General features: G+C 34.4%; 1 protein-coding gene across 6 annotated transcripts in view; it reads right to left on the reverse strand.

The window, feature by feature from the left end:
- LOC125650096 (signal-induced proliferation-associated 1-like protein 1) overlaps window positions 1-25,954 on the reverse strand; it is a 43,105-nt gene extending 17,151 nt beyond the window's left edge. For 3 of the 6 annotated variants that reach the window (XM_056167207.1, XM_056167206.1, XM_056167205.1), the window contains exons 1-14: window positions 25,855-25,939; window positions 20,567-20,643; window positions 14,719-16,766; window positions 8,490-8,635; window positions 6,951-7,142; window positions 6,682-6,757; window positions 4,633-4,731; window positions 3,768-3,871; window positions 2,931-3,088; window positions 2,604-2,710; window positions 2,271-2,405; window positions 1,842-1,939; window positions 1,584-1,729; window positions 1,318-1,432 (exon numbers count right to left, since the gene is read on the reverse strand). In XM_056167207.1, the coding sequence (XP_056023182.1) occupies window positions 1,318-1,432; window positions 1,584-1,729; window positions 1,842-1,939; window positions 2,271-2,405; window positions 2,604-2,710; window positions 2,931-3,088; window positions 3,768-3,871; window positions 4,633-4,731; window positions 6,682-6,757; window positions 6,951-7,142; window positions 8,490-8,635; window positions 14,719-16,135 (2,793 nt within the window). In that variant the 5' untranslated portion in view covers window positions 16,136-16,766; window positions 20,567-20,643; window positions 25,855-25,939. Of the gene's footprint in view, window positions 1-1,317; window positions 1,433-1,583; window positions 1,730-1,841; window positions 1,940-2,270; window positions 2,406-2,603; window positions 2,711-2,930; window positions 3,089-3,767; window positions 3,872-4,632; window positions 4,732-6,681; window positions 6,758-6,950; window positions 7,143-8,489; window positions 8,636-14,718; window positions 16,767-16,864; window positions 17,171-20,566; window positions 20,644-21,081; window positions 21,440-25,854 lie in introns of those variants that run through there. The other 3 variants (XM_056167203.1, XM_056167202.1, XM_056167204.1) reach the window with 3 other exon arrangements.
- Window positions 25,955-26,939: the final 985 nt, after the last annotated feature.

Here is a 26,939-nt window from a genome sequence, read left to right on the forward strand (position 1 = left end):
TCATTTCAATATCTACAGTCGATGAACTTGATGTTAAAATTTACCGGCGCTATTGTTTACTTTCTGATCACGTGCAAAGAAGGTGCATGCAATACATACATTATACAAACTAGAACTGTCCTAATGGGACTAATACTCCCCGCAGGGCATATAAGATGATGGGAAATATTTAATGTAAGCACATTGGATATTTTCACATTATCTACAGGGCAATCAATGTGAATGCAGAAGTGTATATTCTACAGTACAGCAGTACATGAAATATTAAAAATATGCTTAATATAAACAATGAATACTATTTGGCACATTTTAGGCTGTATGATTGCAAATCCCTGATCAACTCTTCTAGTCTTTAGTTTATATTCACTTTGTTAAAGATCATTATGTTATGCAAACTTTACTTTGTCATTGATTTTGTCAGTAAATAAATGACATTAGCTCAAGTATTGGTATTATTGTAATCTTTTCCACTGGTATAACAACTCTAAGTAGCTGCAATAAAGGCAGTTTACTATGAATCCCATTGCCAGGGATAGTTGAGATTATAAATACTATCTGACAAATAAGTATTCAACACACATGAGCCACTTTATGTTTTACTGAGAAGTCACAAGATTGCAGATACAGTATGTGGATGAGAAAATATAATACATTTGTACGTTCTAAACTGACCTGCAATGATATATAAGATGAGAATAAAGTTTGAATCAAATCTGCTCAACGGTATTAGAATTAAACTCTGGACAAAGTGCGCAACCCCCAAAATGAAAAGAAAATGTGCGTAACTTCTATAACTGTTAAAATATTTCAATGAAAATAGGAGATGCACAACTACATAATATATAGAAGATGTGCATAAAGTTTGAATGATATATGTCCAGCGGTATTAGAAATAAACTCCAGACAAATTGCGTCTACAGACAAACGGACGGACAAAGTGATTCCAGTATACCCCCCCTAAACTTCGTTTGCGGGGGGTATAATAAGGTCAACTAAAGACGTCTGAGAGTTAAATTAGTCAAGAATGAATTAAAAATCTGACCTATTCCTATCATCTGGGATGAAATCAAATAGTTTACGTTGCACAAGGTATTACATTTTGCCATTATAGATACATTAAGAATGTTAGTTTGGAAAAATTTACTTTTTAATCACTAGTACATACATGTATGTACCTTTAAATGCAGTTAAGATTTAAAGAACTTTTGTTTTAATACAGTTTTAAGAAATTTCTGAATGGTAGCATTGCTTTACAGTACAAGATTATTTTTTTTCAAGGATGGCAAATTCTGATCAACATTCTGTTAAACTTCTTACTGGACATCCTGGAGTAACAGCCTTAAGCCGAATGCAGATCTCCTCTGTTTCCTCCATCTCACCACTGAGGGGCCGTATCAAAATACTCTCCTCTTGATTGAAGTATATCTTGATACTGAATAACAAAACTTGTTGAAATTAAGAGATGAATTATCATCACAAAATGTTTGATTATCTAATGTTTTATAACTAATTCTTTATCTGTATTGGTATTACTGATTATCTAATGTTTTAACTAATTCTTTATCTGTATGGGTATTGCTGACCTGTTAGCTTGAGCTGTCCAGCCAATAATGGCTCCACAGTGTACGGTAAAGATAACACTTTTAGAGCTCTCTTCTTGAATGACTAGGACTTCTGAGGAGATGGCTAACACGGCGTCTGTCTGGGAGCCTGAACCAAAGTCCTCCACCTGCAACAGATGTGTATCACTAGTAGTCATTTTACAGTCACACACCCACAAGCATGTGCTACAACCTTCATTTAATATCCAAAACCAAAGTCTCCTCTAGAAAAACACATACCTGTACATTCCAAATAATGGCTCCTGATGCATATATATCCGGCACAACTTTCTGTTTTACTTTGTCTTTCTTACGACCGCTTCCAAGAGAAAACTTACCTGTCAAAATTGAACATAGATATGGTTAACTACCATAGATTTCGTATTTTATGCAATACTTAAAATCATGAAATGACTTGATCAAGAGTTTTTACATATATTAAAGAAATATAAAAATGAAAGTCAGTAATTTTATTTCGCGAGTGGTGGTTTTCCCTAACTTAGGTGATAATATTCCTCGTGTATATTTAAGATCTACAGTGTTTTCAGCTGTACATATCAACACCACAGCGCAACAGTTTCATTTGTTTTGAGTAAAAATGGATTCAAATTGTGACTTGTCAATATATAAGCAATTACAATATTTCATTCACTTAAGGACACAACATACTGAGCTTGGAGCCAGAATCCAGTGTGGTTGTGGTGACATGGTTTTGAGCTAGATCCTTGAGGTATTCGGTTCTGGTGCGGGTTGCCATAGCAATGAATTTTTCACATCTGTGAGCTGCATTTTCAGCATTAATGACTATAAAATGACAAAAATAAAATCACACATATATCTAGGAACTGGGGTTAGTTTACAAACAGAAATGGGCATCATGCTGATTTAAAGAACACTTCAAATTTTCAGATGAAATTGGGCAGGTACAAAAATGATAGGAATAAACAGTCAAATTAGACAAATATCTTGTGTCTAAGTTGGAAAACTCATATTTAAGCAAACCTTTGGCAAGAAGGAATTCAGCAAACTGGTCTGATCTTGTGAACATTGCATTCTCTGGGATGTGAGGACCGAAAGGAGGAACATCCTTAGACCTTGTGACAGCAATACTGAAAAGGAATCCAACATACAATAATTTCACATCAATGTATCCATGTTTAATTAAAAAATATAGTAACAGATTTCAAAGCGAAGTTAAATAAGGATATATTTATGAGAAGATTCACAAACATTTCACATGTATATCTTTCAATGCACTGGATTTCAATCCTGATATTTCGTATTGCATAGATGAACAGACAGAATAAATGGATAGCATAAATGACCAACCTGTAGTGAACATTATCTGTACAAGGATTATGGACTCGGACAATAATGAAAACATGCTGAAATTGGGATCTGACGGTTTTAGGGGTGAAGGGTAGAGCCCCCGGCTCTTGAAAGACTATGGTTACAATGTCATTTCCAATGTGACGCTTGCGTAATAACTGAAAGACAAAACTCCTTGCAATCAATACACCAGTATCATAGAGAAATGATGTTACAAGCTGCTATGTGTACACAAAAATTTTTAACATTTGGCATCATGAAATTGTTTGATCATTAACATCTAACACACACGTTAGATACACAATGATTTGTTCATTAACATGTACGCTGGTCAGTGGTACCCACTGTATGTTGTTAGATATACAATGATTTGTTCATTAACATGTACGCTGGTCAGTGGTACCCGCTGTGTGTTGTTAGATATACAATGATTTGTTCATTAACATGTACGCTGGTCAGTGGTACCCGCTGTATGTTGTTAGATATACAATGATTTGTTCATTAACATGTACGCTGGTCAGTGGTACCCACTGTATGTTGTTAGATATACAATGATTTGTTCATTAACATGTACGCTGGTCAGTGGTACCCGCTGTGTGTTGTTAGATATACAATGATTTGTTCATTAACATGTACGCTGGTCAGTGGTACCCGCTGTATGTTGTTAGATATACAATGATTTGTTCATTAACATGTACGCTGGTCAGTGGTACCCGCTGTGTGTTGTTAGATATACAATGATTTGTTCATTAACATGTATGCTGGTCAGTGGTACCTGCTGTTTGTTGTTAGATATACAATGATTTGTTCATTAACATGTACGCTGGTCAGTGGTACCTGCTGTGTGTTGTTTGGGGTGTAAGGCAACATGGTGGACACATGGAACATCATCTCACAATTATTAAAGGTGGTGTACACCGACTGCTGGCCTGTAGAATCCGCTGCAAAATCAAGCACACCAATTACTCACGAACAAGCAGAGTATAAGACACATCATAATAAGAACATCACTAACTCACGAACAAGGAGAGTATAAGACATAATAAGATCACCACTAACTCATGAACAAGGAGAGTATAAGACACATCATAATAAGAACACCACTAACTCATGAACAAGGAGAGTATAAGACATAATAAGAACACCACTAACTCACGAACAAGGAGAGTATAAGACACATCATAATAAGAACACCACTAACTCACGAACAAGGAGAGTATAAGACATAATAAGAACACCTCTAAGTCACGAACAAGGAGAGTATAAGACACATCATAATAAGATCACCACTAACTCATGAACAAGGAGAGTATAAGACATAATAAGAACACCACTAACTCACGAACAAGGAGAGTATAAGACATAATAAGAACACCACTAACTCACGAACAAGGAGAGTATAAGACACATCATAATAAGAACACCACTAACTCACGAACAAGGAGAGTATAAGACACATCATAATAAGCAGTATGTACAGTGGTTTCATCATTATTCATTAAGTTTTGTTGAGTATGACAACAAAATCACGTAATCAACAAAGAACCAGTAACATTATGGAGAGAGAAAACTGCGTAGTGGTACATGAATTTATTTACCAACAGAAAATTTGATGCTCATGAAAACAAATGGCACCATGGTAACAGACATATACACCAAATAATCACAGAAGTGTAAGCGATGTATCGAATAAATGGCTTACTTTTGTTATCTAGCTGTGCTCTGTATTTTTCAAAACCTTTAAGTCGAACTTTCTGTCCTATACAGCTCAAAAATTCCTCAAACGCTGGTCCAGAATGCTCTGCAAAGAGAAGATGAATATGTTTATAACAGATAATATATATACTTTCTGTAACCAACTTATTTTTATAGGTAAACTTTGTGTGTAGCTTATCAAAATGCTTTAAAAAGGCATTCCTTAAAATTTGAAAGTGAAAAAAAATCAATAGGGAAAAGTTTCCTATATGCATGTATGTTATGTAATATGCTCCACTTCAATCAACAAAATACACACAGGATTCTCTTAAGGGAGCTAATTCTATCAATCTTGGTGGAGTGCACACTCTGTTTAATAACTGCTGTGCTGTCAATAACCCTGTAATTACCTCAATTAAATGATAAACCACCTCAAAAAGATCTAAGGGATAAAAATCTTATGAATACATGGGCAGGGATTGAATCTTCTGAGGAATTTCACAGCCTCCTCATGATTCACTCCTCAATGGAGATATTTGTTTGCAAGACGTTCAAAAACAAAGTGGCAAAGTCATTCTAAAAATGTGGCAAAATTAGAAGCGGTGTGATTATGCAATATTATCTTTAATAGATAACTGTTCATGGGATGCTATATGCAGGAATCTTTCATAAAGTATACATAATCAACATCATCAGTTGGAGTACAGCCAAGCAAGGCACAAAGAAACTCCAGGAAGAGGGAATATCTTTTCAGAATTTGGAATTTCAGAGAATCTTTCATGAAAAGCAAAAGAATTTGACAAGCCTGCGATGTTTAAATCAATTGTTGATAAACTTCTTTCTTTAACACTGAGCTCTTTCAAATTGGTGATTGAAAAAGAAATGATAGGAAATCTAAATCTGTAGCCATTTTTTGGGTCATACCTAATCCCTTTACTAAGTAATTGAATTGTTCATTCTATTCTTAATGGTGTTTTCTTGAACTCGCTGTAACAGAATCTTTCCATTGCAAACCCTCACTTTTCTGTATTTTTAGAAGAAATGTTATGATTTGAAAAGCAGACTTTATCTATCTAACAGGCATGAGCTGCTGGTAAAATTTCCATCCTGGAAATAATCATACATCATTTATTTAATGGAGATGTCTGAAAAGACATCCTTTTCAAAACCTCTACCTCGGAATAAAACTATCTACAATATATCAAGTAGCTTTGGATACTTTCAGCCAACTTGTCAGTTCACCTGACCAAAGAAGACATGTGCCACTTAAAATGATTAAAGCTATGTTAGCAATACTGAAATAAAGCCCCATAAAGATGAGAGAAAAATCCCACAGTAAAATGTAGAATTTCAAAACATTGTTTTGAAATAAAAATCAATTAATATGACTGTGTACATCAGTTTGTTATTAGCAGAAGCAGACTTAACTGAGACCAACAAATAAGGTTTATTTGTAGGATATAGCCCCAGGTAATTAGAGCATCCCACAACTTAAAAACATTGGCGATTTCATGCTTCATCGAACAGACATCATGAACAATATCAGATTACACAGAGACTTGCTGTCCTTGCCTTTCAAATTGAATAAATGCAATTTAGGAAAAATGGCTAAATACAGCATTTAACAAAGGGAATTATTTCATGTCACTTCCAAATTATAGGGTTGATGACATAAAAAGTTTAAACCATAAAAAAAGGTTTTATGAGTCAAATTTTCCTTCTTCCCTTGCACCTGCTGATTATCAGTTACTGTGGAGTATGAAAGCCTGTTTACCATGTTTACTGTTATCCAGATGGCAGGGTCAAACACAAAGGACATGTAACAAATATAGAATTCTCCAGAGGTTGCTGGCTTCAATCAGCCAATTTAATTAAGACATATGAACAATCTAATAATTGGTAGGAAATGTATCATCATAACCTAGTGTACATCCCATTACTGAGGCAGGCTTCCAGGCAGGATAATTTCCTCATGTTATTATCGTAGGAAGACCCTGCCAAACAGGACACTCATTTTCTTATACAATTCAATAAAAGTGTTTTTGACAGAACTTACCATTATTATACATATCTTCTTCTGAGGACTGACCAGCCTTACAGTACATGATGCCTACTTTGTATGTCTGATTCACCTGAAGAAAATCAGCATGCTACCATCATATGTTAGTATATAAATCATTTCATATACAGAGAGCTACATAACAACCTTAATCTCTCTCTGCTTTTCATGTGTATCACAATGGATATTTCTAACATGATTAGATTAAAATGTATGCCAGAAACAATTTTCATTTGTTTATTATATGGGACGCCCATTACACCTACCCCCTGTTGGTCAACTTTGAGGAGTTGGTCCAGGGATTTTTGACTTGATGAGGCCAGCTTCAGACATGAACTTTGAAGGTCAGGGCATATGTACTCAATGACATCTTTGACTGTGGTGGTCCTGGAGCCACCCAGTCGGCTAGCTGAGGTGGGGATAGCCTCCTCCAGAATAACACCTCGCAGTGTAGTGAGCTGTAAAATAAGCCACCATATACCAATCAACCAAGGAAACCCCTCTCCTATTACTGCATCATATTACATCACTTCTGGACAGTGTGTCCATTTCATTTCATTCCAACTTTTGACCTGCATCAATGTCCTCTGAATGTAATGGTAAACACCTGGTCAGTGGAAAAACAGATTTTGCAACTGTTAACCACTATCTCTTTTACTATAATAAGCCTTGTATATTTTGTGAATTAAAGAACAAGAGGCCCATGGGCCATATCGCTCACCTGATTCGCCTTGGCCCATATCTTAAGATTTTCTCTATATATTAGTATGTAAAATTTTGATCCCCTATTGTGGCACCCCATTCTACACCCCACCCCACCCCCCAAGAGCCATGATTTGAACCAACTTGAATTTGCATTATGTCAGGAAGATTTCATGTAAAATTTTCTGGCCCAGTGATTCTTCAGAAGATTTTTAATTACTTTCCCTATATATTTGTATGTAAAACTTTGATCCCCTACTGTGGTCCCATCCTACCCCAGGGACCATGATTTGAACAAACATGAATCTGCACTATGTCAGGAAGCTTCCATGTAAATGTAAAGTTTTCTGGCCCAGTGATTCTTCAGAAGATTTTAAATGACTTTCCCCATATATTGTATGTAAAACTTTTATTCTCTATTGTGGCCCCATCCTACGCACAGGGACCATGATTTGAGCAATCTTGAATCTGCACTATGTCAGAGAGCTTTCCTGTAAATTTCAGCTCCTCTGGTTCATTGGTTTTTTAGAAGAAGATTTTTAAATGAGCCTACCCTATTTTTACATTTTTGTGATTATCTCTCCTTTGAAAAGGACATGGCCCTTCATTAGAACAAACTTGAATGCCCTTCACCCAAGGATGCTTTGTACCATGTTTGGTTGAAATTGGCCCAGTGGTTCTGGAGAAGAAGATGAAATTGTGAAAAGTTTACAACGCCGACACCAGACAATGGACAAATTTGATCAGAAAAACTCATTTTAGCCTTCGGCTCAGGTAAGCTAAAACCAGTGACTAACTCATGTGGACCCTACATTTCTTACTGTATAATTGTATAAAATTATGCGTGTCAACATTTTGTTGCTTGCGAAACATAGCGAGAGTTAGGGATTACTAAATTCATTGTCTGTCTATCCATCTGTTACACCCTTAAATTTTGGAACCATAAGAAATAAGACTTGACATTTAGCATGTGTATTTCTTGTATGATGGTTCCTATATACCATGCTTAATGATGATACCATTGCAGCTCCGGTGACACATGTGTTGCTTGGTGTATTCTAGTTCATTTATTTCTGGTTCTAATAACAACTTATTTCTCTTACTTCACTGGTTCTAACAATGACTCGGAACTGGTTGGATCCATAATCAGCACGTCCGAGGTTGTTTTCCCTATCATCCACCTTCTCTTTTCTAATGCTAATGGCCACTGGACCTACAGCATCATCAATACCGTAATAGTTCTGGTGCTCTGTAAAGACAAACATTGTCATTCTCAATGAAATTCATAGAGCACACTAACCCTAACCCTAACACTGGACCTACAGCATCATCAATACCGTAATAGTTCTGGTGCTCTGTAAAGACAAACATTGTCATTCTCAATGAAATTCATAGAGCACACTAACCCTAACCCTAACACTGGACCTACAGCATCATCAATACCGTAATAGTTCTGGTGCTCTGTAAAGACAAGCAAACATTGTCATTCTCAATGAAATTCATAGAGCACACTAAACACATTTAAAGACAAAATCTGTGATTAAATTGAATAATAGTTAAATAGGACATGTGAAGTTCAGGGGACACCATGTTTAAATCGTGTTGGAAGTTACACTATCTACATGTATACGTAGACATGGTAAGTATTGTAATTATGCAACAGATACCTAAAGACATTGAAAGAATACTAATTACACAAAAAATACCAATAAAAATTGTAATCAGGAAGAATTGTTTTAACACACTAAAACTAATGTCTCTCCTTTCATTTTTCATAGTTCTTTTTTTTTTTTTATAAAGGTCCCCTAACCCCAAAATTCTATTATCTGACCTTTACATAAAAGGTCAAGGTGAAAGATCATCAGAAATGGCACATGACATTGTAATTATACTATATATAGCTATAGACAGTGTAAGTATTGTAATTATATTATATATAGCTATAGACAGTGTAAGTATTGTAATTATATTATATATAGCTATAGACAGTGTAAGTATTGTAATTATATTATATATAGCTATAGACAGTGTAAGTATTGTAATTATATTATATATAGCTATAGACAGTGTAAGTATTGTAATTATACTATATATAACTATAAACTGTGTAAGTATTGTAATTATATTATATATAGCTATAGACAGTGTAAGTATTGTAATTATATTATATATAGCTACAGACAGTGTAAGTATTGTAATTACACTATATATAGCTATAGACAGTGTAAGTATTGTAATTATATTATATATAGCTATAGACAGTGTAAGTATTGTAATTATATTATATATAGCTATAGACAGTGTAAGTATTGTAATTATATTATATATAGCTATAGACAGTGTAAGTATTGTAATTATATTATATATAGCTATAGACAGTGTAAGTATTGTAATTATATTATATATAGCTATAGACAGTGTAAGTATTGTAATTATACTATATATAGCTACAGACAGTGTAAGTATTGTAATTATATTATATATAGCTATAGACTGTGTAAGTATTGTAATTATATTATATATAGCTATAGACAGTGTAAGTATTGTAATTATACTATATATAGCTACAGACAGTGTAAGTATTGTAATTATATTATATATAGCTATAGACTGTGTAAGTATTGTAATTATATTATATATAGCTATAGACAGTGTAAGTATTGTAATTATATTATATATAGCTATAGACAGTGTAAGTATTGTAATTATATTATATATAGCTATAGACAGTGTAAGTATTGTAATTATATTATATATAGCTATAGACAGTGTAAGTATTGTAATTATATTATATATAGCTATAGACAGTGTAAGTATTGTAATTATATTATATATAGCTACAGACAGTGTAAGTATTGTAATTATATTATATATAGCTACAGACAGTGTAAGTATTGTAATTATATTATATATAGCTATAGACTGTGTAAGTATTGTAATTATATTATATATAGCTATAGACAGTGTAAGTATTGTAATTATATTATATATAGCTATAGACAGTGTAAGTATTGTAATTATATTATATATAGCTATAGACAGTGTAAGTATTGTAATTATATTATATATAGCTATAGACAGTGTAAGTATTGTAATTATATTATATATAGCTATAGACTGTGTAAGTATTGTAATTATATTATATATAGCTATAGACAGTGTAAGTATTGTAATTATATTATATATAGCTATAGACAGTGTAAGTATTGTAATTATATTATATATAGCTATAGACAGTGTAAGTATTGTAATTATATTATATATAGCTATAGACAGTGTAAGTATTGTAATTATATTATATATAGCTATAGACAGTGTAAGTATTGTAATTATATTATATATAGCTATAGACTGTGTAAGTATTGTAATTATATTATATATAGCTATAGACAGTGTAAGTATTGTAATTATATTATATATAGCTATAGACAGTGTAAGTATTGTAATTACACTATATATAGCTATAGACAGTGTAAGTATTGTAATTATATTATATATAGCTATAGACAGTGTAAGTATTGTAATTATATTATATATAGCTATAGACAGTGTAAGTATTGTAATTATATTATATATAGCTATAGACAGTGTAAGTATTGTGATTATATTATATATAGCTATAGACAGTGTAAGTATTGTAATTACACTATATATAGCTATAGACAGTGTAAGTATTGTAATTATACTATATATAGCTACAGACAATCCTGTATCTGAGTATATGCAAATAAAAACAATACATGTATATAAGACCAAAAATGTTTTCATTACAGCAAGTACAACTAAGAGTCAATGCGCTCTATGTACTTTTGTATTATGTAATGGGTCTATTTAATTCATAGATTTCAATCTCTACACTGGAATGTATGGTTAAATGTCTCAGATATAAAACATATATATGTCCTTGGCTATTTCTCTTACTTTCATACTTCATCATGTTCATGACGTTCATATCCTACAATTTGTTTTACAGTGTGCATGCATTCTGATGTAATTTAGTACAAAGAAAACAGTCTTCATGAAAAACTTTGTAAAGGACAGGCCCTTCGGGCCTTCCAGTATAATAATTGTGCAAGCCCGAACAATATTTTACAGGCCCAAAATGTTATTTTCTAATCTGACCACTTGTCATTTGCTGATTCTACACTATATAGATACATGCATGTTCTACTGTAGGAAAATACAGGTCAAGATTATCATAGTTAGAGAACAATTGACATTAAAAGGATTATTTATTTTTCAACATATTAATCTCGTAGATACATCAGCAGCTCATGTTCAACTTTGTTTTGTATACACCGCATACAAAATATTTTGTTTTCTCCAGAATCAAATGTTAGCCAAGGCCTACCCTCGGTCCAATGGGGCATGAATTTTTGTTTTTTTCTCCTCACGACAATTTTTTGGGTTTTTTGTTTTTATCGGATGGTTGTGATTGTGAAATACGCTTGGGCATGGTTTTGAATTTCCCAGACGAGCCCCCTCCCTATACTTCAGAAAAGGCAGCATGGTTGATTGTTTTTCTATGCGAAATTTGACTACTAAGTCATGACATTTAGTCTGAGTCAATCTCACGCTTTATTTGTAATATATATAGAACATATAAGAAAATATTTACAGGCCCGCCGGACACCAGGGTTTAATATTTTAAGAAGTCAGGTCCCGAATTTACTGGCCTCGGGCCACTGGTTAACGTCAAAGACTGAGAAAATCGGTACCTCCAGGTCATCTATGAATGAATGACATTAAACTTGAGGGATTGTCTGTGGTCACAGATTGAATAAAGTTGACGATTTGTCATTACTTCACTTTGTGATTGCAGTTGATCACTATCTCAATACCCGTCCACTACTAACAATTGAGAAGACTGATCGGCTGTTGCGTCATTCAAAGAACAGCTATTCTAACATGAATTTAATCCCTTCTTTTTAAAGGGAATTCTGCTTGTCTTTTAAGTCTTAAAAATGTTTACTTGACCTAGCACTGAGGTTTCCATGTCCCTATAAAACTATAAGTAGTATTGTCTTACACATGAAAATACTTGAATGACAACTAGGAACTTGTATTTTGTCGTCAATCAAAGTAAATGGTTTTGAATAGGAATGTGATATGCTCAAATGTAACATAGCTCTGTAAAGGCATCATAATATATATTTTGATGAACTTTATTTACGTTGTTAATAGAGAATCTATCTCTTGATATACATTGCATATTGTCACCTATATTTACACCTAATAGTATGTTAACCAATATGCTGTATTGCATAAGGAATAAAGAATTGAATAACTGACAATCTTGTTCTTCAGACCTGTGAAATGCAGAAACACTTTTCCATTCCAAACCAGCTCGTGACCATGATTAATTATCAAAAACAAAAACCACACCATTAATCTTTGAAAAGATATTTTATGTATATAGCAGAATCGAATAACTAGTTCAATTTTCTCCCCTCTGTAATGTTAACCTTAGTTTCAACCTCATAAACTGCATACAAATCCACTATACTAGAGGTTTATCATATACATAGGTTCTCCTTGATCTGCTACCTAGCATTCCTAGATGTGTTCAGTGGAATTTGATAGCATTCTGTAGATTGCAAGGTATTTGAAAAACTACTGCTCAGATAGAGAGATCTAAATCAAGGAAGAGAAAGAGGAATATTATGATTTCATAGAAGATATCCAGGACTTCAGCATGAAGAGCCCACCCCCCACCTCTCCTCAGCCAGTTTTTAAGGACGATTGAGTCTTGACCCCGAGGACGTGACAATGGGCAAAATATCAATGTCTCCTTGCACAATGTTTTATTGACAGAAAATTGACTGATCATTTCTGAGTTTGACAAATTGATAGCATTTGTAATTTGATGATTTATTTATTACAAGTAAATACATGAGCTGATCATAACTATAGATCTAGAAACATGTCCTTTAGATCAAATGACCGTGTTCTAGAAGTCTAATGTTGACATCAATAAATCTGTTTATTCACTCAACTGTTAATTGACAATACAGGACTGTAATTGATAGAACTACCTGGAGTAAAATTTTCTCAAGTAAAAAATTATCATCAAAGTGTATTTACACCCCCCCCTCCAGTCAAAAGACCTGTGTCCTGCTTGCAAACTTGGACATGCAGACAGTGTTTCAGTTAAATGATTCCATTTCTTAATCTAAGAAAATCCCACCAACAACATTGAAATCAATGAATCCACCTTTTTATTTGTAGAGAGACACTGAGAAAGGCTTGAGTAATCGTCTTTGGTGAATCGGGAGTAGCAGATGTCACATCTCCGACATTCCTGGCATACTTCATACCTGGCTATTGATTCACCCTGAGACTGTACCTAGATACTTTCCACTACACTTATTACAATACAGTACAATCCAAATTACTCATTTATCTTATTCTGATGCATTCTCTGTTTCCCTGGTCTTTTTGATTTATGGTGACAAACTCCCTAATAAACATTGATAAATGGAACATTAAATAACTTCAAACATGCCGATAAAATTGAATGGAATGCATGAATAATGCATGTTGTTAATGCCCTTGACCTTTGCATGGCCTAAGAGTGAGATTGGTACAGATCAGCAGGTGCCCCTCCTCAATCCAGTATGTCTGAGACTGAGACAAACAGGTGGTAGCACTACAGAAGAAGTGTTTACTTAAAAAACATGGAACCCAGTGTGTGATGCTGCTTTCATTACAACTGTCTGTGTACCTTAGTGATCAAATATAGCACAGACCTACAGCAGAGGTACAAGTACCAGAATATGAGCGATATCCAAATTTGTCTGTGTAGATACTAGATGCACATTATACCTGTATCTAACTCACTATTGCATGTTACACTAGGATTATCTTAGGCCCCATGTATTGTGAATTTTATCTTTGCTCATATCAAACATGGTATTTAGTGACACCAGGAGCTGGTAGTTATCACAATTTATGAATGAAATAAAGGCCCAGGTGAGAAACATTATACATACCTAGTTAATGAACAAGTAAAACTGGGCGTGATATGTGTTGTTCATTACTGAACACAGGCATAAAAAAGTTCTGAAGTACTTCATTCACCACAGCTTTACAGCATTTGCATGACATTTATGAAGAACAAGAATTGTTTTATTCTATTACCTTCATGTCCATGTGTTGGACCTGCTGGCTTGCACATGTGTGTGTAAACATAAAAATTTGTTCTAAATTTGCTGCCATATACATGTATACTGCATAAACACATATATATGCAAGCATCTCTACAAATTCCTACCGTAAACCATGTATGTCATGATTAAATGATCTTTTCATGTTTTAATTTATGACACCTACCATATCCGTAGAAGAAATGTCGGTAGTAGCTGGAACCATGGTCAACATACTCAATCACATGGCCTCGGTGCAACACCACATGAGCCAGGATGAGTCCCGTAGGAGTGGGAAGAGAGTCTAAAATGGAGAGTCCACAACACGCAGGAGACCTGGTGGACGTTATTGCACTAGTTCCTGGAGAAATATTATTGTTTCTGTTGGACGACTTGCCTGCCACATTTCGCCCTGCACTTATGGTTCTTTCCTCTTCACCACCAAGTTCGTTTCTGAAGAATGGACATGATTGAACAAGGGCATTTGATTTTCCATCACCGTCGTCTGTGTCGGTAGAAATGTCTGGGGCGTCCCTCTCCCCTGCCATGCTACTTCTCACTTGACCAGATGCTGCTGAAGCACCAGTTGAGGTATTTTTAGACACATTTGAATTTGACTTTTTATTGATTACTGACTGTATGTCAAAGCCCAAACTTTGACAATCATAGTGAACAAATGCCTTTTTCCTAAGTCTCTCCTCTGCTTTTATTTCAGAGTTTATGGAATCAGTCATTTTTGTACCAATTTCAACCTCTTGTTTCCCTCGGAATTTGTTCAGAATATTTCCTGTTCTTGAGTCATTTGTTATGGACTTTGACCTTGTTTTCCGCTCTTTTCCACTTTTCATTTTCATGCTCTTTGAACGAGGACTTCCATCCACATCATCTACACCTCCTCTGTCTGGAGTAGTGGAACCATTTGAAAACTTGTCCCCTCTGCCTCCTATTCTTTCTTTGTTGCTGTCTATTCTACCCCTTAAGAACTCCTGCATTTGGGCAGGAGCTGGACTCCTTTGATCCAAGTTTCTATGTCCAAAGTCTTTGATCATTGCAAAAAAGCTGGCATCCCCACTTGTACTCAGTACATCTAACGAGGAAGTGCTTCCATAGTCTCTTCGCATGGAGCTATTATGAAAATCAGCAGCATCATCGAAATCTATGCTGTCCATTTCCAAGTTGCTATTGCTTCTACTCAGACCCTGACTAGTTTTTTTACTTTTGGAATCTGACTCAGGAGATTTGGATTTTTCTTTTGAACGAGATTTTCCTGATTTCCATTTTGAGGAATGAGTTCCATGAAATGTGGCCCGATGACCCCCTCTGGTAAAACTATCATTGTGTTTCACTGTGCTGTTTGATGATCCCGAAGAATCTTGAAAAGTCACACCTCCTTTTGTTCCCCTGGGATCTTGGTCTGTATTTCCATTTTGTGATGTATATATTCCATTCATGTTTTCCATGGAATCATGACCTTGAGTTATCATTGGTGACCCTGCATTTCCCCTTCCATGATATGCAGGAACAACACAGTTTTTGTAATATTCCACAGCTCTCTCAGAGCGTTTTCTTATGGTTTCCAATGGAACACGTTCAGAATTTGCCATTTTTTATCAAGAAAAATTCACTTGTGATAAAGGGAAATATACACACATTTCTTCTAATCCAACATTAAAATACTACTCCTCGCTCTCAGTAGCATCCTTTGTATGAATGTACCCATCAGAAAAACGAATGGCTCTTCATCAAATATTTATCATCCCATTAACAAGTCAACTCTTCACTCTAAACCATAATATCACAGATAAAAAATATCTACAAGAACACTCAAAGTCAGGTCCACGTGCTTCTTAAATTCCATTAAATTAAAATTTCAAATCTTTATCCATCCTTTATCGATGTACTATCTCATAATAAAACACTGATGTCTGTGTTTCTACTTTTCAAACTAAGAGTATATTCTCATTCCAGTCGCCTCTTGTTTTGTGGCATGCAACATGTGTTTTGGGAAGATAAATTTTTTCAAAGATTAAAACAAATGCCTGTATTCCATCATTTGAAGAATACAAACGACTCCCACTTCCTGAAGCCTTCACTCTCCAGCAATGCTTTCCATCCCATCTGTGCAGTCGGCCCTGTTGTTTCTTGCAGATGAGGTCCACAGTGTCCAGCTGCCTACCATTGTGTTTTCTCTGGCTGGCACCCCAGAATCCTTATTTACCGCACCTGACATGGGTTCTGAAAATAGATAAAAAGTTTTTGTAAAATTTATCCAATTCATAAAACATTGATTAGTAGTACCCAAAAATCAAATCCTTACCTACACCAACACTTACACAATATAACAACAACTAGGACTGAAAACAAAGCGTAATTCATTATTCCAGTAATTTTTCATTCACTGTGGCTATAGCAGTGTTTTACTTCATCTACTTCCACCATGCTATCAAATGAATGGCAGAAAATTCCAACCCTGCAGGTACATCTAGTAATATTTTTAAACACACTATGAAAAGAATTTACAAATATTTCACAGTAAACAATAACCACAACTGATTATTACAGAAAAAAACTGTCATTATCACATGTATGCATGATAATCCCACACTGCATATAGAGATCTAGAAATAAATTGACAGTGTACCGATTTCAGATATTTTTATGATATGTAAAACAGATCCAGAAGGCATTTCTCACATTCCAGTGATGATAACCTACATTGAAGACCCACGTTAACCTCGCCAGTTGTCATCTTCTGAAACAATATCAACATTATGTTTGACAGCATCATAAATGTACCAGTTTCTAGAAGAACAGCACTTTATACTCTATCTCTCAATTTACCTCGGTAAAACTTTTACTTCCAGATATCTCATCCATCAACACCAACAGCACAAACAAAATGGATACTGGAAAAATTTATCTACCATTAAAGTAGAACTTTCTTCTTCAAATTTATACATTTCCACTAGCATGTAGCTGGGACTGTAGACTAGCTGATTTATACCTTTCCACTAGCATGTAGCTGGGACTGTAGACTAGCTGATTTATACCTTTCCACTAGCATGTAGCTGGGACTGTAGACTAGCTGATTTATACCTTTCCACTAGCATGTAGCTGGGACTGTAGACTAGCTGAAGTGCTTGGTAAATAATAATCCACAATTGTGAAGATGATAAAGTGTACACCCAAAAATCACAAACTGTCATATATATACAAATACGATTAAATATAGAGAAGAGAAGCTCAGAATGAGTTGTGACGTGAAAATGATCTAAGTTTGTTTAACATGAGTTCGGGGGAATGGTCTGGGATGTGACTGTATATCCTGGTGTACAACAACAATGTCCAGTCTACATCTTCCTGCACAGTTACAGCAGAGCCCTAGCACTCTGAATCAGTACTGCATTCCGTCCCAAATTTTTCCCCCAATCGACATATCGCTTTTCCTGTGCAAGGTAACGGTCATACTATGACATACCACATTTTCTACAAAGTACATGCATGAATTTTACATACAACAAGAGTTTGTACATGTGAAATGACAAAGCAACTTGGACAGGATGTAACAATAATGTATCTAGGTATACACTCAATATCAAGTGTCAGCTGAAGTGGGAAAAATGAACACCTCCTCTCTTGGCCTTAGAAAACATCATAAACCTCACATTAAACCAACAGATCAGCTCCAACACCAAGTGGTGTGAAGGAAAGTCTACAATATAACCACCTCCAACACAAAAGCCTCTCAACAGAAAGCCTACATTACTTTTTACCAGCTGTGATTTAACACACAGGGTCTATTCTTTCCTCCAATGATTATGTTGATATTGACACATCAGTGATAAGGATCAAACAATTTCTGTAGGTATGTGGAGCCCTAAAGTTGGCCCCCAAAAAATTCTGATAACAATGACCAACCCAATACAATGACTGTGAGTGTTAATTTGAAGGGTACTATAAATTCTCTCAATAGCTTTTAATTGCTTAATGTCAAGTGGGGGGAAAATATGGACATTGTAGCCAGCACCTAATTTGTTTAACTTTTTAAGATATGACTTGTGTAGCGTTACATGGTATGGTGTACAGAAGGGAAGTGAACATGATTACCATGTCAAAGTGACAGCACACAAAATAGGTACATAAAAAGAGGTTATAAGATGAATTACAGAATGTGTCATATACATGTACACTATAGCAAATTACAGAATGTGTCATATACATGTACACCATAGCAAATTACAGAATGTCTCATATACATGTCTAATGTGTGTACCATAGCAAATTACAGAATGTGTCATATACATATCTAATGTGTGTACCATAGCAAATTACAGAATGTGTCATATACATGTACACCATAGCAAATTACAGAATGTCTCATATACATGTCTAATGTGTACACTATAGCAAATTACAGAATGTGTCATATACATGTCTAATGTGTGTACCATAGCAAATTACAGAATGAGTCATATACATGTACACCATAGCAAATTACAGAATGTCTCATATACATGTCTAATGTGTACACCATAGCAAATTACAGAATGTGTCATATACATGTCTAATGTGTGTACCATAGCAAATTACAGAATGTGTCATATACATGTCTAATGTGTGTACCATAGCAAATTACAGAATGTGTCATATACATGTTTAATGTGTGTACCATAGCAAATTACAGAATGTGTCATATACATGTACACCATAGCAAATTACAGAATGTCTCATATACATGTCTAATGTGTGCACCATAGCAAATTACAGAATGTGTCATATACATGTCTAATGTGTACACCATAGCAAATTACAGAATGTCTCATATACATGTCTAATGTGTGCACCATAGCAAATTACAGAATGTGTCATATACATGTCTAATGTGTACACCATAGCAAATTACAGAATGTGTCATATACATGTCTAATGTGTACACTATAGCAAATTACAGAATGTGTCATATACATGCCTAATGTGTACACCATAGCAAATTACAGAATGTGTCATATACATGTCTAATGTGTACACCATAGCAAATTACAGAATGTGTCATATACATGTCTAATGTGTACACCATAGCAAATTACAGAATGTGTCATATACATGTACACCATAGCAAATTACAGAATGTCTCATATACATGTCTAATGTGTACACCATAGCAAATTACAGAATGTGTCATATACATGTCTAATGTGTGTACCATAGCAAATTACAGAATGTGTCATATACATGTCTAATGTGTGCACCATAGCAAATTACAGAATGTGTCATATACATGTCTAATGTGTACACTATAGCAAATTACAGAATGTGTCATATACATGCCTAATGTGTACACCATAGCAAATTACAGAATGTGTCATATACATGTCTAATGTGTACACCATAGCAAATTACAGAATGTGTCATATACATGTCTAATGTGTACACCATAGCAAATTACAGAATGTGTCATATACATATCTAATGTGTGTACCATAGCAAATTACAGAATGTGTCATATACATGTCTAATGTGTGTACCATAGCAAATTAGAGAATTTTGTCCAAAGACAGACACATAATGTGTATACTTGGTTTGTTTTGACAGACCACGATTTATTGGTATAAAGATCTTGTCTTCCTGAGCCATAGTGGTTAAAGTGACCCAGGAATCTAACACACAAAAACTGGTCAATGAATTGATAAAAATCTACATCAAACATCCAGATGTCAACTCTAAAACAAACAAATTGGATAATATCAGCCTGGTTGACCCCTTGATGAATTTATGAACATCCAAACTAGTAGTTATTTGGGCCCAGGGGGCGAGAAATTGATTTATTCATATCATAATATTAGTATCTGTACAGAGAACAGCAGACTTTCACACTGCCCAAGTCTTTGTTACACACTTAGCTAGGAAAACAAACAATGGATTCATTACAACTCCTTCACACATGGCAATAAACAAAGAAACACAGATCGACCAAAAAAGAAAAATATATATATATACACATGTATAAGCATCTAGTCACCATTTAGAACTTGTACCTGTAATAATGCTCTCAGAATATTCCAATCACTTTTCCTTTTTCCTTTGTACTAACTTCTTTTGACATTCATTAATCCTGGAAAAAACATAAATGACAGTTGTATACACAGTTTTAGAACATTAATTGGGTTTGTATTGAGATTTAATTGGGTTTGTATTGAGATTGAACATGTGGCCTTGCTATCACTGCATGCTGAGAGAGTGGCAAGCTTGGGCTGTCTCTTTCTCTCCCTAATCACAACATTAAGCATCAATGATCCATCTCTCCCCACGACAAGTACAAGAATCCTCACACTCAACATAAAGTTCTTCATTTTCATCAACAAAGAAAAAACTTGCTCTATGGAAATCCTCTATGTTAATACAGTCATGGTATGTGCATCAAATTCACACAAGCATCTAGCTTTTAAACCTTTAAACACACAGATACGTCACAATGGTCAAAATATCTCTATACCCAACATTCAATCACTGTCAATCAAGGGTTATTTCTCCTTCTGTTTTTAATACTTACCATTTCAATTCTGAAAGGAATAAATATCCTGTAATAGGATAACAAATCCCTTTAGAAAAAGGAATAAAAACAAACACATGGATTTAAGATTAGGAACTTTCTGTCCTAGTCTAGTAATTAGTCACACGAGCTCTGGAGTTTTCAGCTCCTGTACAGCCCGAGGCCAGAGCAGGGTTTGATTATGGATCGACTATCAGGGACCTGTCGGTGGAGGTGGTAATCTTACACTCACTAACACACATATATATCAAAAGGTTGTAGGACTTAGTATATATCCTCAGTATTTACAGTTAACACTCTCATACATTGCATTCAAGTGCTTCTGATTACACAGACATATTTCTCCTAGTTCCTTATCATCTTGGAACGTGGGACATTTCTATCATGATCCATACACTTTTTTTAATGCTGTATTTCTGTAAATTCGTCATGTTTATGAAGGAAAACCTTCATCTAACTTTCACACTTTAATGGAATACTCTCCTCTTAAACATTACCTGAAGAGTTTGTAACTGTTAGGTGGTAAACATAGCCCTGATGAAATACACATTCCACAGTGTAACAATTCTTATGCAAATGAGACCTAAATCACTGAGGCAAAACACTGTCATATTTTCTTCCTTTGTCATGTCACATTTGGATTTTGCTTTTTGGATACATTCCATTGTGAACAAATGGAGGACATAGCCCCCCACCTCGTCAGGAGTTTGTTTGTACAGAGAGAACATTGGGGATTTAACTAGATAATTTCTTGATCAAATACCACCTCAATATTTAAATATTCCCATTCGGGACACTTCTGTTTCTCCCTTTGACAAGATGTTACTTGTCACGACAGAAATAGGGTCTTATGTTACTTGTAACATGTGGAACTTTATTTAGTAAGCGTCTGTTTACAAAGTAAAATGGTCCGTAGTATCTGCTTGTGATAGCAAAATAAATTAACCTAGTAGATTATATGTACATCATCTGACATCTATGATGGGAATATTTGATTATCATAGAAGAAATATTCTTTTTATATCAATCACAAAAAAACCCCCAGAAATTTCTTTAATTCTTCAACCACATTTAAAATACACAAACTAAGCACACATATCGACACACCTCTACCAAGACTGACCGCAATCTTTAACCAGATCTTTCCAAAATCTAATCCATTCAAAAATCTAACCCCTGGCACTTATCATCAGATCCAACTTTTGCAAGATTTTTATAAAATTCTACACATGTAAGTACACACAGTCATAAACTTTTCTGTACAAAAACACGAACTCAATAATAAGAATAATTTCATACTGCAAAATGAATTATGCAACATTTATGTATAATCACTTTCCACATTTACATTACATGCAATAATTCATCAGATCTATCTACATTACGAGAACCCAGTGTCTGTCCTCCCAATCACTCAGACTGAAGCATGGTTGTGCAAGGCTGACAATGAAAATAAAATGTATCTCCGATTTGTATAGTGCGAAGTGTTCCTGGACACGACAATATATATATATATATATTTACAATGTCCCACCCCATCTACTTGTAAATGTGTGCCAGTCTCTGCTGCAGATTTTAACTTCCATTCTTGGTTAGTCTCTGACCCAATTTCACTTAGACTTCCTGGGAAGGAATTGACATATAAAATTCTCACTGACTTCTGATGTGCAAAGTTCTACTTTAAAATGTATAAAATCCAGGTGTCTGACCAAACAAGAGCTGACCACTGGAATACTCTACACCTCAACCCTTTCCCCTCTACATTGTTGGATTTAGAATTCAATTTGTGATTTCTCTCTATCTTTCTTAACTCAATGATTTTTAAATTATATGACGGTGAAAAAAGATAGTATAAAAATTATCTTTTGGGTATTCAACCCCCGGACTGATGTGGTGTGATTTGGGAACATGTATGTATTACGTATTCTCTAATTATAATGAAACCATCTATAGTCTAATTATAATGAAACAATATATTACTTATTATATATTACTTCATTATATGCATATTTAAAATTTCAATGTAATCATCAGAATACCTCGAAATAATTCAGTGAAAGGTAATCAATCTAACCAAATATACTTGAAACCTCTATCTGATTACAAATATATCAAATTCAAATTGTATGTCCATATTAAGTACATAAATGTCCTGCTTATTCATTTAAAATCAAGGTACATGAAATCCAGAAAATTTATGTCAAATGTCATACAGATGGGGCTTAAAATAAAAATTGATTTGTTTGATGTACTCCGACCGACCCGTGAAATTTGCCCCGACCCAATCGTTTTTTCCACACTTCGAAATTTTAATTTAATTTTTTTTTTTGCTCCCTGGAAAGTAGACATTCTTCAAATTAGTTTTAAATTTGATGCCATTTTTTTGGATAGCTGTTTTACAGAATTTTTGTTACACTGTATCAAAATGTTCTTTGGGCGTCTTTCGGTTCTACTTTCACTTTGATAATGACCATTTGTTAATCCGGGAACTTTTCAAACACTTATCTATATGAACGATCAAATCTACCCGCATCTCTGCTCCAAATTACCACATTATCTACCAACAAGATAGAACAAGGAGCTACGAACTCCCCCGTCGAGGCCTGATCGTATTTGTGTACAAAAGTTTGAAAGCCATGTTACTTAAATCAAAAATCACCTGAGATAGCGCACCAAAGTTATGGCGGACCACGAGTCTGCGTTCAAGTTGATGGTCTATATATATTTCTGAAAAAGCACGCATAAAATTTTGATATGGGATTATTTAAATGTTATGACGATTTAATAGGTGAAAGGCACTTTTACTTTGCTCTTAAACTGAGACACACGAATGGAACATGATCGGCACAACAAACTGTACGATGCGGAGAAGTCGGCAATAAAATTATAATATTGGGCAATATTAAAACTGATTGTAAATTGCCATCATCATGTAATTCACTTATTCATGGGTCACATTTAAGTGTTGAAGTGATTACTATTATGAATGTCAAACCACAAATAGAAGAATCAATCGGTGGTAATAAAAAGGGGTGTTAATTTATTTCTTAACAACGGTTTGAGGTCCCCATCCGTGATGAATACAAAACGTTCTGAGAAAATTTCAGAAGACATTGGAAGATGTACATGTATGTGTATAATATACGTGTACAAAATGAATGTTCTAAACTCTATTCTGTCTGGCAGCATTATGTGTTTAATGAAAACATCAGTAAATTTGTAAATCTAATTTTCATGACATTCCAAAAAAAAAAAAATAATAATACCGACCTACCTAGCCGACTTGAAAAATGTGGGTCGGAGTACATCAAACCAAAAAAATTTTAATGATGGCCTGGTCGAAATTTTGAATAATGAAGTTCTCATGCTTTGACATTATATCCATATGAAGTGTGAAGACAGTTGTCATGTTCTTGATGAATCAGTGTATCATTGTTTGATAAAAGTGTCTTCAATAGGTTATTCAAAGAGAAACAAAACACAGAATGCATTAATATGTAAAGCCAAACAAAGAGTCAAAATAAGAATGCAATTTTCTTATCAATATGATATAATGATAAACAAATCGTTCAATAATTAAGACAGTAATGAAATAAATGCAAAATCTAAAAGTGCCAGCGGAATGTCAAGGAAAAACCAAAGCATAGCTGTCACAATCTCTCAAACATGTCTCAGTGTAACAAGTTGAACATTTCAACATGTTACTCAGAAATAAGCTATCTGCAGAATTCAGAAATAAGAGGTCAAGGTTGTATGGCATAGTTTTTGTTGAGTTTTCAGCACTAATGCATTTTACATGCAGTTTTATTGTAGTTTATTCAGTAGTGAGCTAAAGGAAAATTTGGACATGTTTTCCAGAATCAAAGCATGAAGGTTTGTGAAGAGAAGTGGATGTAGGCTATGTCTGTCCACTTCTCTAAATAGAATAGTTCTTTATATATATATATATAAATTACTTTTCGCAATGATCAGTAAAAGTATAGGTAAAAAATAAAAAAGATACACAAAGACGTTTAGTAAAGCTTTAACGCTTTCATTTCAAATCTTCAGAAGCTTTACATCTAGTAACATAGTGATGTTACGTTACAAAATAAAATAACGTAACGTCGCTATGTTACTAAATGTAAAGCTTCTGAAGATTTGAAATGAAAGCGCTAAAGCTTTACTAAACATCTTCGTGTATCTTTTTTATTTTTTACCTATATATATATATATATATATATATAAAATGGCATGTAAATGAGCTATATACATTTATCGACAGGTCTTTATTTTCTTTACAATAAAGATACCTATAAACGCATTATTAAGAAAATGTGACTTTTTAAATGTGAAAATTAATCAGAATACGACCGACACTGATCGATTCTATATACACTGTACAGAAATTTACATATCACTGTACAATATACATATTTTTCTTTTAAATCTATAATCAGCAATAGTACAATTATCATTAAATGCAGTTTTCCAACTCTACGAAGACGTTTTCATAAACATAACTATGCGAACTGGTTGGAAATGCAGTTTCATGTTCTAAATGAAATATCAATATACATGTACTGTTTGATTACATGAAATATCAATAAACAAATACTGTATGATTACATGCTATACAATTTCGAGGACTGTACACACACTTGAAGTTGAGCATTATTTAGTCGAAAAACACCATTCATGGATGGATCACATTATTAACACTACAAAGATTTGGCTCTTTAAAATGTATAATTTTCCCTCTCTGTGGTTGTAATGAAATGCTGGAATACTTACACATACAACAACAAAATCCAAACTTCAGCCTAGATTCTCTTCCATCAATGTTTGAGTCACGTGACACAGGTAAGTTCCGGAAAGCGCTACCTTGCGATTTACTGGGTGCAATACCTTTTCGGCACCAGAGCATTTCGGCACCTATCTTTCCGATAACTTTTACTCTAATACAATGTAAATAAACTGCTCATAAATATAGAAATAACAATTAATAAGAAATTAAAACTACATGTGTCACTTTTCAACATACTTTTATCATAGTTTTTCTGATAAAATCGTTAATACGCATACCTGTAAAATGCGAAATGAAACAAAACAAATTAAATGAAACAAAAGGAAATCTATATTAACATGGGCGAGCACCTTAGGCCCCTGTGAAAGTTACCACATATTAAATGAAATTCGCCTCCCCTTTGAAGTGGACTTTCGGGTTGACTGGTACATCTTTAAACGGTTTATTGGTTAGCATGAAAGATAACGGACAGACGAATTAAAACTTTATGAAATAAAAAACAGAAAGTTGGGTAAACACGAACCCCTGAATAATGATGGACACACCAGATGTGGAATCAGGTGCAGCCTAGGAGGAGTAAGCACCCCTTGTCGATCGGTCACACCCGTCGCATGTGAGCCCTATATCTTGAGCAGGTATACGGAATAATTGAAATCCATGCAGTGTGCCAAGAACGACCTAACAATCGGTATATGAAACAAGTAAGATAGATTTGACCCAATGATAGGTTGTATTGGCAAACTAGATCATTATAACGACCATAGAATTTGCGAAATGCTGACTTTAAACGAAACTGTTGAAACCACTGCACCATCAACTTGTGTGTCAGTAGCCTGCCTCGATTTAAAAACTTGTCATATTACACGGTACGCAGAACAAGCTCTTGCGTATCGAAGCAGTTGAGATATATAAACACCACATGCAGGTGATAATGGAATATTGCTACACAGCATCAAAACTTTCTCTCACCAGAGGGCGCGTTACGCATGCTCCTAGCGAACGGAACTCTGGGTAGAGAATGAGCAGAGAAAGTTGAAAGCAGGAAGACGTTTAACCAGTCAGACCTTCAATC

The sequence above is a fragment of the Ostrea edulis genome, chromosome 5, assembly GCF_947568905.1.
Source record: "Ostrea edulis chromosome 5, xbOstEdul1.1, whole genome shotgun sequence".
Taxonomy (NCBI): domain Eukaryota; kingdom Metazoa; phylum Mollusca; class Bivalvia; order Ostreida; family Ostreidae; genus Ostrea; species Ostrea edulis.